Source organism: Netta rufina (genome assembly GCF_964035555.1).
Source record: "Netta rufina genome assembly, chromosome: 4".
Classification (NCBI taxonomy): domain Eukaryota; kingdom Metazoa; phylum Chordata; class Aves; order Anseriformes; family Anatidae; genus Netta; species Netta rufina.
In genome coordinates, this window is record NC_140127.1 from 20,471,485 (window position 1) to 20,485,616 (window position 14,132).

General features: G+C 42.5%; 1 protein-coding gene across 1 annotated transcript in view; it reads right to left on the reverse strand.

The window, feature by feature from the left end:
- SNX25 (sorting nexin 25) overlaps positions 1-13,353 on the reverse strand; it is a 78,008-nt gene extending 64,655 nt beyond the window's left edge. The window contains exons 1-2 of the mRNA XM_084285453.1: positions 13,255-13,353; positions 3,915-3,999 (exon numbers count right to left, since the gene is read on the reverse strand). Coding sequence (XP_084141579.1) covers positions 3,915-3,936 — 22 coding nt within the window. The 5' untranslated portion in view covers positions 3,937-3,999; positions 13,255-13,353. The remainder of the gene's footprint in view (positions 1-3,914; positions 4,000-13,254) is intronic.
- Positions 13,354-14,132: the final 779 nt, after the last annotated feature.

Consider the following 14,132-nt stretch of genomic DNA (forward strand, 5'->3'; position numbering starts at 1 on the left):
AAATGCCTAGAAAAATCACTAATAAATAATCTGAATATGTGTAACTCCATCATTTCCAAGATAGTGATTTTTAAATCCAAAGGCATAAAGGCCATTATTCACCTGATGTATTTTAGACTTTATTACGTTTTAGCTATACAACACAAATCAAGATGATGAAGTTTCATACTTAACATTATCTTGATTCATTGAAGTTTCCCATGCTCACTTAGCCTTTATTTAGACCTGGCCGCTAGAGGCTGGTGAAAAACTGTGTGAACCTGCCCCAGTCACTGGCAATAACAACATTAACATCTGAGTTCTGTTGGTCCAGTTTGTGCTTGGAAAAATACTGGTGTTTCTGGGAGTTCACTCACGTTTTATAATATTATTCAGCCTTGATAAAACTCACGTGTTGTTTGTTGTTGTTTTTTTTTTTTTTTTTTTTTTTTATAGCCTAGATGTTATTATTGCTCCTATGCAAAAAAGACCATGACTGTACAGTTTCCCATTTCATATTGTTGGTGTTATTTTTATCAACTTTGTCTTGACATTTGCTTAATACTTACTACAAATGTGTAGAAAAAAAAAAAAAGGAAATTTCCAAATATACAAAGAATAGAGAAAAAACGTGTTATAAATATCCAGGAGACACATTAAAAAAAGTATCAGACTAATTTCTGTTCAAATTATTTTGCCCATGTACTCTCTGCCAAGAGAGTTCTTAGATCCAAGTGTTTGAATCCCAGTAGCAGAGAGAACATGAATTCAAATTAGGCCTTGCTCAGATTTTGGACCCAAACAACTGATTTTTGAGAGCTGTGGAAAAAAACACAGCTTTTCAACTAGCGCCACAGAAGGTATTGCATTTTTTTTTCCTTAAATGTCAATGTGTGGGTCTTAAACTGGAATGTTTTCCCTTTTATAGACAGAAACCTTACTCTGATATTCTTTCTAAAGGGTCAACAAGAACACAGATGGGCGAGTTCTGATCCACAGATATAAATTTATGAAATTTCCAAAATATTTTTAACAAGGCAGCCTCAACACAGGGGTTAAGGAAGCTAAGCAGCTATAGAGTAAGAGATGGTTCCCTGGCACAGAAATATTTTCAGGGACATGAAACAAAGGGAATGAATAAATAAGTAGTTTTCATAGTAGAAGAATTTCAGAAGTGGAGTTCTGCTGGAATTTGTTCTATGATCCATACCGTTTTACTTACTCATAAATGATCCAGAAAAGCAGGTAAATAATATGAAGACCAATTTTCCAGATACTGTTAAGATAATGAAGATGAATATTGGCTGTGAAGAACATTACAAGACCACAGAATATCAAACAATTAAAATGGAAGATAAAATTTAGTTCCTGGGAGACCGACTACACTCATGGCATAGAAACTTGCTGATCGGTATGGCCCTCAGCCTCAACAGCATTCTGAAAAAAAGGACTCACCATTTTAAAACTGAACATTTGTTTTCCTTGTTGAATGTAGCAGAAAGAAAATCTCTGTATAGCATTACACTTGTTCCAATTTTGCATGCTTAGATTTCATGAAACATCACACAGTAACAGGGATAGTAGACAGCTTTCCCTCACCTTTTATCTGCAGCTTTCACAAGGATGCTACAATTAAGAGCAAAGAAGCACTCTGAAGCACTGTCCTTTAACACTACTTGCTTGTCTATAGGAAATAAGAGAAGTTGAGAACCGAGCTGTAAACAGATGTAAACAAAAAGTTCCTTTTTGGTGGAGTAAGTGACTGACATCGTTGAATGACAAAACCAGACACTGTTATGCTGGCTTCAGCAGGAGAGGCAATTCAAGATGAAGGCAACTATTGTCTGCTGGTTAGTATCAACAGAAAAGTATCCAAGCACTACATAAAGTTTATTAAAATAATACCAATGACTGAAATGGAAACAATAACAACTCCTTCAATTAAAACTAAGGATAACCAATGCTGTCTCTCCTTCCAACTAACTTAACAGCCCATGAGAACAAAAAATGCAATATAGCACAAGACGGCTTGTCAAGAGAGAGGCATCACAGAACCTTGGAGAACTGTGCAATAATGTGGTGTGACTCTAACCAGAGAGAAAAGCGCATGCAGATTGGCTGTAACATCAGCAAAAATGTGACAGGAGAGCAGAAGTCAACAGGTAACACTCTGGAGGGATGCAAGACAGTTAACAAGTAACAGCAAACTGACTGTTTAAAATAGCTGAAGAAGTCAGAATTAATCAAAAGGCTGTCTCTTTGGAAATGGCAACAGCAAGTCTGAAATTAAGTGACACTGGCTCCTCTGAAAACGTTATCCTTGCATCTCTGAGGTAATGCAAATAAAACTAAAATCCAATTTAAAAATACATTGCAAAACCCCTTTCACTCTGACAACATCTGAAAACCTCATGTGGCAGTAGGAATCTGAACTGTTCCAAGATTGAAAATACAGAACTGAAAAGTCTACTCGATGGATCAGACTTTTTAAACCGTTTTATTGAATTGAACATTAGACCTGGAGAGCACGAAGTTGGCAAAAATTCCTAGGGTTCACAAATACTTTAATACTCATCACTGAAAGAGTGATTGGCATTAGCATATGGCAATAATGAAACAGAAATACACTCAGGATATGTTTTTTTATTTTTTTATTTTTCTATCACTAGCCATGGGTTTGTTTTTTTAACTACAAACTTGTAAAATAAGGGCGTTAAGAGTATTAAAATAATTATGTATTTCAGCACTGTCACAGGGCAAGGAATGCATGCTGTCCATTTTCAGAGAGACTGACTGTTTTAGTCTAATAAAAAAGTAGAATGTTTCCTTTTTGAATTCATTTAGTATCTCAAACTTAAGCTGACTTGAACACTTTGGGGGGAAAAAGAGCTTGCTTTAATCTACTTGTGGTAGACTGAGAAGTCTCATCCTTGTTAAACTGCATAACAGAACAAGCTGGTTTTATTAGTCATTTAACGAAACCCGGAAGAAGTACAACCAATCTGACAAGTTTGCTCTCCAAAATTCAGAGCGTGAGAGGAAGGTAAGAGATGTTCTGAAAAGAAATAGCAGTTAAGTAAGTTGTCACAACAGCAGCACCTCAACACTGAAAACTGAATCATGAGTATATTGTTAACTTACTTGCAGCTTTACGGAGTAAGGATGGACTTATGAACCCAACTGAACAACCTAATGAATAAAAAACCTCAGATGACAGCAGCTGCCATGTTGTCAAAAATGCAGAAGCTGTTTCTCTTCTATGCAAGCAGCAGGAGGAAAGTGTAACAAAATGCCTTCCCCCCCAGCAACCCACAGTGCCTCTGGTCTCTAAATAGCCCCTCTACCTCTGATTCTGTGCTGATAAACATGTTGAAAAACGCATGTGGAAGTTGCAGTTCTTTCTTAAAAAAATTATAAACAAACTACTTTGAATTCGTACAATCCATAATTCACATTTCACAAGCTAAAGCCAAGGATTGCACTGGTAAGCCACAGATTTCATATACCATAGCAGCCAAAAGTACAGATGATCATTTCAGATTCAGTTTTCATGACAAGAATTTGACTAAATGGGAAGACCGATTACAAGTGTCTAGATTTTATCAGTTCAGAGACACCTGGTCAAATCTTTGAAACGTTGTTTTCTTGTTTTGTGTACAAAGGACTCAATTTTCACATAATTCCCACATATTTCTGTGAAAACCCGAAGCTAAAATAACAAGATTTTTTTGCAGTTTAATTGACATAGTGTTACTTACTGCATCAGATCTCTTGGCAAGACCAAGACTTGATTTTATTTATTTATTTACGTTTTAATCAAGGAATAAGAATCCATGGTCACATTCTAAAATCCTGGCATATTCTGCAGCCGTAGTTTGGTAAGAACACAAGAGATACACAGGATCTTATGCTCCTTTGTGCAAGGCAGGACTCACCTTCTTTCAGTGCTTTATCCATGTTGTGAGAAATGACTACTCTCCTTGACGGAACAGAATCGTGGCAGCTCCCAGGCCAATTACTCTGAAATTCAAAGAGAACATTCATAAGAAGGAATAAATCAAGAATGACAAAAATAGAACTGGAATGCAAGGTGGTAAGAGTGTGTTATTTGTATTTTTAATATAGATATTGACACTCCAAATGATTAAAACACTCGAGTGTCAGTTTTCTATACATACACCATACATTGTACACTAAGCATACACGGATGCCCACTGTTGGGTATTGCACGTTCTACGACTTGCCGAATTATCTTCAGGTTGCTTTGTTTGTGGAAGGGAACTGCATCCATTTGAAACTCAATGCAAGTGAGCACAGGACATGAATTTAATAGAACAGCTGAAAATCCTACACTCGGTACTTTCACACCTTTGGAAGATGTCAGAGAGAGACGTCAATAGCAGATAAAAATGTTTACAGCCTACTGCCATGATGGGCTTTCATTTAGCCCCAGAAACCACTTTTAAAATAAAATTGAAGCCATTAGGTCTCTTACAGTAATTTTAAATTGCATTCTTTTGGGCTTCTTCCTTCAAAAACATGTCTGGCCACTGCATTTTAAGCTGATGTACAATACAAACATTTGTCTATTTTGAAGCATTAGTGTCTAAACAGGTGGGTGGACGAGGAAACATTTTTCAGGGTGTAGACAGAATTCTGTGATCCATGCTGTCCCTGTATAGAAAGGGGTATAATTAACATCAGAAATAGAAATCTGTCCCTGCTGCCACTCAGCTTATTTCACTCCTCTTGATGGGAAGTCAGACTCAGAGATGTAACTAACTAAAATTAGTGGTGGCAGACAATTTGGGAAGGAGCGTTAAGAGGCAGCTGTCCGGCTATACCAATTCATTTCTTACACAGAAAAAAGAAGAGCACAGCTCCACTGCGAGGAGATGGCACTTCCCAAGTGACCAATGACTCCAACATCCACCAAGCAGAGAATAGGAAAGCAGTAAAAACTTCATGGAGGGGTTAAGTAAAAACACCCTTACTTGTTTTTAAAGGCATGGTGCCATTATTTCAGCTGGTTTGCAGTTTACTACTCAGTGTATTTTGGTGTAATGTTCTTCTACAGCAGCTGGATGCACACAGTCTGGTATAAAACACATCTAAAGAGGCGCAGGTGAAGGGGTCTCAGCACAACAACAAAATGAAGCTGTTCAGAGACTCTCACACCTAACACACACCATTCCCACAGACACTTTCCAGGCTGCCAGAGTCCTCCTTCCACCCACAGTTAATTTCTTCCAGCATCTGGGTGAGCCAAAAAACACCCTCTAGGCTTCTTCCAGTCACTGCTGCCATCTCATAGCCATTTTTCTCCCCTCTTGACAAGAGTACCAATGGCAAGAGCAGCAAGACTTCAGCATGCCTCCACACGCAGCCCTTCTCACCCCTCCTTAACTACTGTTTCAATGCAAATAACTGTTTAACATGGAGAGGACTATCCAATTAATGAACCACCAGATCTCCACGGCCCCCTTTTACCTGAACACAATGCTGGTAGTAAAAGCTGAAGCTGTACCCACCTAAATGGTCCCCATAGATATTTTGATGTCTGGAAAGAACAACCAGGAGCAGTGTTTGTAAGGCTCCAACACATCACATCTGACTTATTTTATCATTCTTCCTCCACACCAAGCTGATTTACTGCTAGTCATACAAGCGCTTCAAGATTTCTCTCCTTTATTTGCAGCAGGATGTAAGATGATTCATAACCACACAAATTTAAAAGAGAAGGGAGAGACTCGCAGATACTTTAAACATCCCTAATACATTCTGGGGGGCAAAGGAAAGAAAAAGGAAAAGAAAAAGGGATTCAGAGAGCTCTGCTAAGCAAAGGTGTTCAGGTCTTTTCGTAAATCTAGCTCCTAAGCATGAGGCCACAACCCAGACTGAAGCTAAATGCTGAGCATACTCAATCGTCTCTAATACTTACACTAGCTTGGGTACGCTGCAGGATTAACCTTTCTGCTAACCTGAGCCCTAACTGCACAGAGGTCAGCACCCCCAAACCCCCAACTTAGACATCAACGCTCCCCCTTTGTGCACAGCTTGCAGTGTTTTTTCCAGTCTGCAGCATCAGTAAGTACACTTGTGAGGCACTAGCCAGATCACTCACTTCAAAACTAGTTTCAGAACACCAGCTGAGATAAGAAAATTATAAATGCTGAGCTCTACTTTTGTCTACTCACCAGCCTCTCAATTCAGGACTTCTCTACAGCAGAGAAAGAAAACACAAAGGTTTTCAAATGTTTTAAGAGTGGATCCACAATTGTAACTAGCTCATTCCACAACGCAACAGCATGGAGCAACATACACAATTCCCCAATGCAGGCTTCCTACATCACTTGATTTTTTAACATTTCAGTCTTGAACACTCAGATTGAGAACAAAAGGCAACCATTGCCTCGGTATTTAGCAGGCAGAACTTCACTAAGATACAAACTCAAGTTTCAGTTTGCTAGAGTATTTCATCAGCAGTGCTCTTTACAGCTGATACATCTGATTTCTAAAAGGCACTATTTATTTTAAAGGAGAAGCTGCTAACAGCATTGTTTAAAATGAGAAAGCTCAAGACAAATGATTAAAAAGGAATTTAAAGGTAAGAAGCAAATGACCATTAGCAGTGGTGATTTTGCAGTTACGCAAATGTAACTACTGAATAAAAAAAAAAAAAAGATGCATGGTATATTGGCTTTTCTGAGAAATTTCCCATACCATTACAGATACTGAAAACACTCGCATGAACAGTCAGAGAAAATTACCGAGCAAGAAAGAAACCTATCTTCGACTTTGTTTAAAAGTAAATTTTCCAAGACAGGTAAGAATCAAATGTGTCAATAAACTCAAGCATTTAAACGCACTGAAGTGAGGCTGGTTGGGTTTGTTCAGGCTTAAGAAGAACAAGTTAAAGGGAGACCTACTGCTGTCACCAACGACCAGATGAGGTTAAAGAGAAGGAGCCACACTTTTTTTACAGCTGTATAGGACAAGGGGCAAAGGACAGAGGCTGTGACATGGGAAATTCCAATCAAATATAAGGTAAAATTACTTTAATCACAAGGCTGGTAAATACCAGAACAGAAGGCCTGGAAGGCCATGAAACCTCCCATCCCTGGAGATATTCAAGACTGAAAAGGACAAGGCACTGAGCAACCTCTCCTAGTTGGACCTACTTCAAGGAGATTGGATTAGGTGACTTCCTGAGGTTCCTTCCAACCTGAATTATTCTGTGATTCAGGATGATCCGTCAGATCTGTGAACTTAATTTCACACCTGAGAACAGACCAGATCTTGAATTGCCTTCTCTAAAACAGCCGATCAATCCTGTTTTTTCTTTCAGTCTTAGCAACTTGCATTTAGCAAAATCTATTAAAACTTAATAGCTTAGCACTTTTTTTGAAAAATTCTGTGTCTGTGAGAATAAAGATGAATCAGCTAAACAAACAGTCACACCTGAGTTGGACAACATATGGCAACAGCCACCTTAAAAACCACAGTGACAGCTTGCTAACACGGGTTTATAGCACCTGTGATAACAGAAGGCTTTCAGAAAATTCACATTCCAAACTCAGCTTTATCAACTGAGAGAATGAAAAATCCAGCAGATTTCACTGGAAGGTTTTCTTCCCACCCGTCTCAAGTCAGATGGGAGAATGCATGCAGATGCCTCATCTTGCAGAGAACAGGTTCAGCTAGAAAGCCTCGACTTGGATGCTTTCACATTTTTCTTCATGCCACTCATCTACAAGAAAACAGTGCTACATTTCATGAAGCAGTTGGCATAACCCTTACTGAACCAAACATGTTCATAAATGGATTTAACTTAGTCCAAAACTCTAGCTTAACTGTTCCTTAAAACCCAGTATGTTCCCACTGCTCCTGACTTGTAGGAGTAGAGCCCAGTTTTGGTTACTGAGGTTACTGACAAAGAGGAATGAGAGAAACCAGCCTGAAATTTACTTCAGATTTGACAAAATGACTTACAAGCTGGGGGGAACACATTTGGAAAGAACACACAAAGAATGAAGTTGCTAACAAGTAGGGACGGCTGCTTCCTGGTGCAGTTTAAGTTTTCCCTGAACTTGCCTTTGTTTATGGCCTGGAGAGAAAAAAAAAATAGGATGTGTGTATTTCCTGGAGACTTCTGAATAATGCTCATTGTTTGATACTTTTGAGAATGATTTAAGATGCAGACAAAAGTTTGAAAGGCCCAGGAAAATTTAAAAAAAAAAGAAAAACAAGACTGGCATTGAACTTAAGACAAGTTTTCGGGCTTCGTCTCCTAGAGAAGCAAAAATAATGTCATTTATAGGTTTAAAACAATTTAAGTAATTTAACACTGCCTTCAAAAGGAAAAATAATAATTAAGAAGGTATTTCAACAAGTACCCTACATAAATGGTTATTCAGAGGGAAGACAGAAACACCTTGCACTATATCAACCTCCAACAGTCAGGCATGAAACACAATCCTTAAACCACGACAGACAGACACACGGCACAGGCAAGCCACACACTTCCTTACTCTGCTGTGGAATTAAAGCCAGAAGCAGAGAAAAATTAGCAATTATTTCTATTACATTAAATCAATTACAACAAAACTAGAACAGCACTCAGGACAGACCACACAACATGCTGCACATGTTTAATCTGTGCTCTACGAGGCAAGGACTACATCTAGTGCAGCAGACAAGAACTCTCCAATTACTCATCACTGCTTGCTCCATCGCCCACTACCCCATTAACCTTCTTCTCTTTGTATAACATACATCAGCATCAGACTGGACTTCTATGATAGAGAATTACAGCTTCAGATAATACTTTACTTAATTCTCCATCAGTTCAGCTTCAAGTGAGCCTGACAGATGTTTCCTTACGGTAGTGAATACTACTCCAGTCATGATGCAACACTCTGCCTCCCTTATGTTCCTAGAGAAGAGCAGACCATACACAGACCATGTCCCATCATCTCACTATTCATTCTTCCGTGGTATAAACGAAAACAGTCCTATCTGTATAAATGAAAACAGTCCTATCTTCCAGAACACAGAGGTTTCAGTGATTACCCGACCTAAAGAGGAATGGTTTACCTGCATCTTCATTTTAATGCCAGATTCAAGAAAAATCCACATTCAGTGATGGAACAAGCCTTTAGAAACATAAAACATTGTCATAGAAATCCCCCTAAGTGGCCAAAACTCAAGAGCAAAACATTTCAAAAAATGCAGAGCTACTAAACAGCATCAAAGAAGAGTAATCAAATACGTTAGGAGCTGAATTTTAGAGAAACACTCAGAACCATCAGCACTCACAGGAACTAAAAGCAGGACATTAGAGTCACTGAGCTTTTTGCTGAAAACAAAACAAAAGCCAGCAGCATTTGTTTATTTTCTGTTATTGCTGTGAGGCAAACCAGGTGGCTCATTCTCTATAGAGAGTATCATTCATTTAATCTGCATTTATAATGCAGCACCTGAATCTAATAAAGAACTCCTTGTTGTTTGCATTACTTAAATGCAGTTGAAAAACCAACCACGTTACTTAGAGACTTTGCTTTGAATCAGAGTCAAAATGCTGCAAAGAAAACTCTGTCCTGCCAGTTTTTTTGGTGAAATCACAACTCACACTGGAAATGTGGGAAAACGTGTTCTCCTTCCCACTGCCACAGTTAATGTGACTTTTCATGGAAGTCAAAGCCATCTCCCCCCTACAACTACACAAACTGACAGCAGTGCAGGGAATGAGCTTGAATTAAAAAAGGTGGCATGTAACAAATCCCCTCCAGAGCAATCTTTGGTGTTAGCACATCTGCTTGCACTTGAGAGGTGAAAATCTCCTTTGGGACTTACACATTTTAACTGAAGTGCTATTGGTTTGCCATGCCTTTTTGCTGTCTTGCATCTCGCTGTCCTCCTCTGCCACAAATCATCTGGTCCTAGAATGGCTCCTGAACAGTGCCGAAAAATATCCGATAACGTAATGTACAATTTCACAGTGTCATTTGATTGTTATTGTTTAAGTATGAATAGGAACTACTTGCCAATATTATTAACTCCTGTAGGTATGTGAATGAATAATTAAAATTATAATTTGACTGTACATCTCTCTTCCATTCTCTTTAATGTAAAAATATTAAAAGAATACAGGGGAAAAACAAGCTTTTTGGGGAACCTAGAGCACTGCCCAGCTATACCTTGAGATCAGAGCTCTCACACAGAGATAGACTATGTTGAAAACGCACTTCATTGTGAGGATATAAATGCATCCCTTTCTTTGCAGTTCTCAGCAGGTTTCAAATGCCCTTACTGAGATACCCAATTTTAACAGAAGTCTTAATCTTTCAAGTCTCAAAGGGGAAAAACAATATTTAGGACAAGGCAAAGCTTTGTATTTGGAAGGATGGGTTTCACTAGAAGCAAATTCAAGCACGATGAAAAAAGGAATACACTTCACATTGCTAAGTCCAGACTTGCAGTGTTGCCCTTCCTCACCTGCATTATTCACTGGCATGAACAGATTCATGAAATTCAACAGCGCTAAACTCGCACTGTAAGTACCTGTAGAATAGAGAACTTAACAAAAAAAAAACCTCTGATTTTTCAGCACAGCGTGAAGAGCTCGATCCGAGTCCCTTTGAAGTTGATTGAGTACTCCCACTCACTTTCCAAGAGCTGAGCCTGACTCCCACTAGAGTAAATATTTATTACCGTATGCTTTTTTCCCCTCATATGTTAACCCCAGTATGAAAATTGTTCAAAGAATGATAAATGAGCATATCTGCCTCGAGCTCACATACATATAACAAATGCAAAAGAAGATTGTATCTGTAAAACACACACACAAAAAGTGTTACACCAACGTAGGGTTCTTTCCTACTCTTGAAGGACGAAAGATGTGATAAGGTTGAAGGAATCAACCTTAGCTTCACTGTCTTCCTGCTACCAGCTCCCAGAAGAGACAATACAGCATCATAAGGCCCCATGACAATGGGAAAGTAACAACTGGATGGTAATAAGAAGGCAGAAGAAGAATGGGATGTATAATAAAAAGATTAACCTACTTTTTTTTTTTTTAATTAAATGTACAACAGATACTTGCAAATAAAAACCTTAGTGGATGGCCTACATTTCTATATGCTGCTTATCCAGACATTGTTATTTTCTCCACCTACACGTTGCTGAAGCACCAATCAGGAAAACTGCTGAACATACACAAAATGATGTTCAGAAGAAGTACTTCAAGGAGCTTAGGAGACTTTAAGCCATTTTGTGTCCAAAAAAAAAAAAAAAAAAAAAAAAGAAATATACGTACATATAAATATATATAAAAACAAAACTGTAAACTGAAGCCATGAGAAACCCAAGCAAGACGCCTGAAACTATAGCTTTTGAAAAGAAAGGGTAAAATACCTCACTCCTTTTTAGACAATCCCTTCCTTTCATACAACCAGATTAAATTTTGATAACAGTGCAGGGAAGGAAGAAAGAAAAGTTTTTAACTGGATCAGAGGGAGAGTAAATAAACAATCCCAGAAGGAGGCCTGGAGTTGGTACTGCTGCTTTGGCAGGGACTTTCAAACACAAGATTGCAATTCTTTTCTGAAATAACCAACACACCCCACAGAGCTCCAACAGATCCAAACACCGCGTACTAGACCATGCAAAACAAGAACAGGCGTGCACTACCTATACAGGCGAATCCAATGGATGGGCACAGGCAGAGGAAAACAATGAGAAACAGGCAGAAACAGACCACAAAAACAACATTCACAGAGGGCACACTCATCGAAATGACTGCATTTGTCTCTGGACGTTTCTACTTTCCCTCCTGTTCAGTGGGCTCAGCCACTGTGTTTTTCACAAAGAGAAGAGCTATATTCAATTATTTTTTTATTTTTTTTTTTCCTTCAATGCTGGGCTTCCCAAATTAAACTGATTTTTCACTGTTTGTTTTCACAAATCTGCCAGGTTGCTCCTCACTGCAGCAGTGGGGAGATTTCAGTTATTAAGTTTATGGAAAGGTTCTTTGCAGTACATATAGCATTTGTTCTCTTAGAAGTGACTTAATACACACACAGATGTTCAGAAAAGGATGCCAGCACATAAGTGTCACTGGAACTATAGCACTACTGCTTAAGTATGCAAATCTACAGATCTGAAGAGATTTATTAGCGATGCATTTTTCCCTTATAAGGCAGCTAAACGGTAAAATGCAAAACCAAACCATCCCTTACTAACCAGGACTCCTTAAGAACTTCATACGCATCGCTACAACAAAAACCAGCAGAACCATCCTTTGCTGTGCTTGCTTAACACTACATACAGGACAGGTACCTTCTGCCTATCATTTGCTGACTTTCTGCATAACATCTTCTAATTTTTCTTCTTCTCCCGTTCATTTGCCTCCTAATCTCCTACCCTGAGGCCAAAACCAGTATAACACGTGCCCACTGCCACAACTGGATTGTAGACACCCCTCTGCACGTTGTATTACTCGCTGAAGCCACCAACCCCCAGCCAAACCAACCTGTCTACAGACAACAGCGTTCTGCCAGCTTCCCTTAAACACGGGCCTGGAAAAACGTACTCAGAAACACAGTCCCCTTCCCTCCACGGGTTAAAGGAGGGAAAAATAAAGCAGGGCTGCAGCTTGTTAGCTGAGCTGATTGGCAAGACGGCCCACTACATCAGTGAATGATGCCTGACAGGTCCTCTGCCCTGTCAGCACCCCATGCTTTCTGCAAGTTCGGCTGCAGACGAAGACAAGCGACAGCACAAGTTATTTACCTGCTGCTGACAAGAACAAGGCACGGACCAGGTGTAACGACACGCAGCTAGGCTGTACGGTGAGGTGGCACAAACCATGCCCGTTTTTCCTTCCAGAGCGCTCTCAGATACCCCGTGTGATGCTGTCAAAGCGACACAGAGCTTGGGTGCTGCTCTCTGCTGCCGAGCACCTCACCTGCTAACACCCCACCGAGGTCTGAGCTCACCGGGGAGCAGACAGGGGCACCGATGCCACGGTGTCCAACACCACATCCCTGCCACCGGTGTGCAGAGCTGGAGATCCCCGTTCCCAGCAGCAGCAGCTTTCCAAGCCTGGCTTAGGAACAGCTCTGGAGAGACCGGAGCGGATGGCAACCAAGTTACTTCGGCTCGCTCCTCTACCAGGACTCCCCAACCCTTGTGCCACCCGCACCCTGACAGGCTGCGGGGCGTCCCCTCGCACAGCCCCGAGGCGGGGGGGGGGGGTCCCGGGGCGCCACTTACCGCCGGCAGCCGCGGCCGGGGAGCAGCGGGGCGGGCGGGCGGGGGCAGGCGGCGGCGGCGGCGGCCGAGCAGGCCGAGCAGGGCGCCCAGCGCGGCGGCGGCGGCGGCGCAGCCCGCGTAGAGGGCGAGGCGGAGCAGCGGCAGGGCCAGGCAGAGCGGCCCGCGGCCCCCCGCCTCCTCCTGCCGGCCCAGGTAGGCGACGGAGGCGGCCAGCAGCGCCAGCCCCGCCGCCAGCACCACGCGGGGCGCGCCGCGCTCCCCGTCCTCTTCGTCTTCGGCCGCCTCCTCCTCCTCGTCGCCGCTGCGGCTGCCGTGCGAGCACGGAGGGGGAGCGGCGGCGGCGGCGTTGGCGGCGCCCCCCGTTGCCTCGGGCTGGCCGGCCGTGCCGCTAGCGCTGTCGGCGGCGGGGAACATGCTGCTCGGGGCGCCGCGGGCTCGCAGCGCATCTCCCGCTAGCCGCCGCAGCCCCCCGCCGAGGCGGCCGCTGCCGGGGCCCCTCTCCTCCTCCTCCTCCGCCTCCTCCGCCGCCGCCTCCCCTTCGGTCTCCGCCGCCCGCCGCCACTGGCACCGCTGCGGCCGCCGGGGGAGCCGGAGCTCATGCCCGGCGGCGGCGCGGCGCGGCTCGGCTCGGCTGGGCTCGGCGCGGGGCGGCTCGGCCGCTTCCTGGAGGCAGCCCCCGGCGCGGGGAGGAGGCGGAGGCGGGGCCGGGGCCGGGGCTGGGGCCGGCCGGGAGGCCCCGCGCAGGCCGAGAGGAGGCGGGCGGCACCCGCAGCCCCTCCGCAGCCACCCTGAGCTCGGCCCCTGAGGCTAAACAGCGGGGTTTTGGGGGTAAAGAGGTGGTGGAGCGGGGAAAGGGGACGACAGCGACCTCACTAACC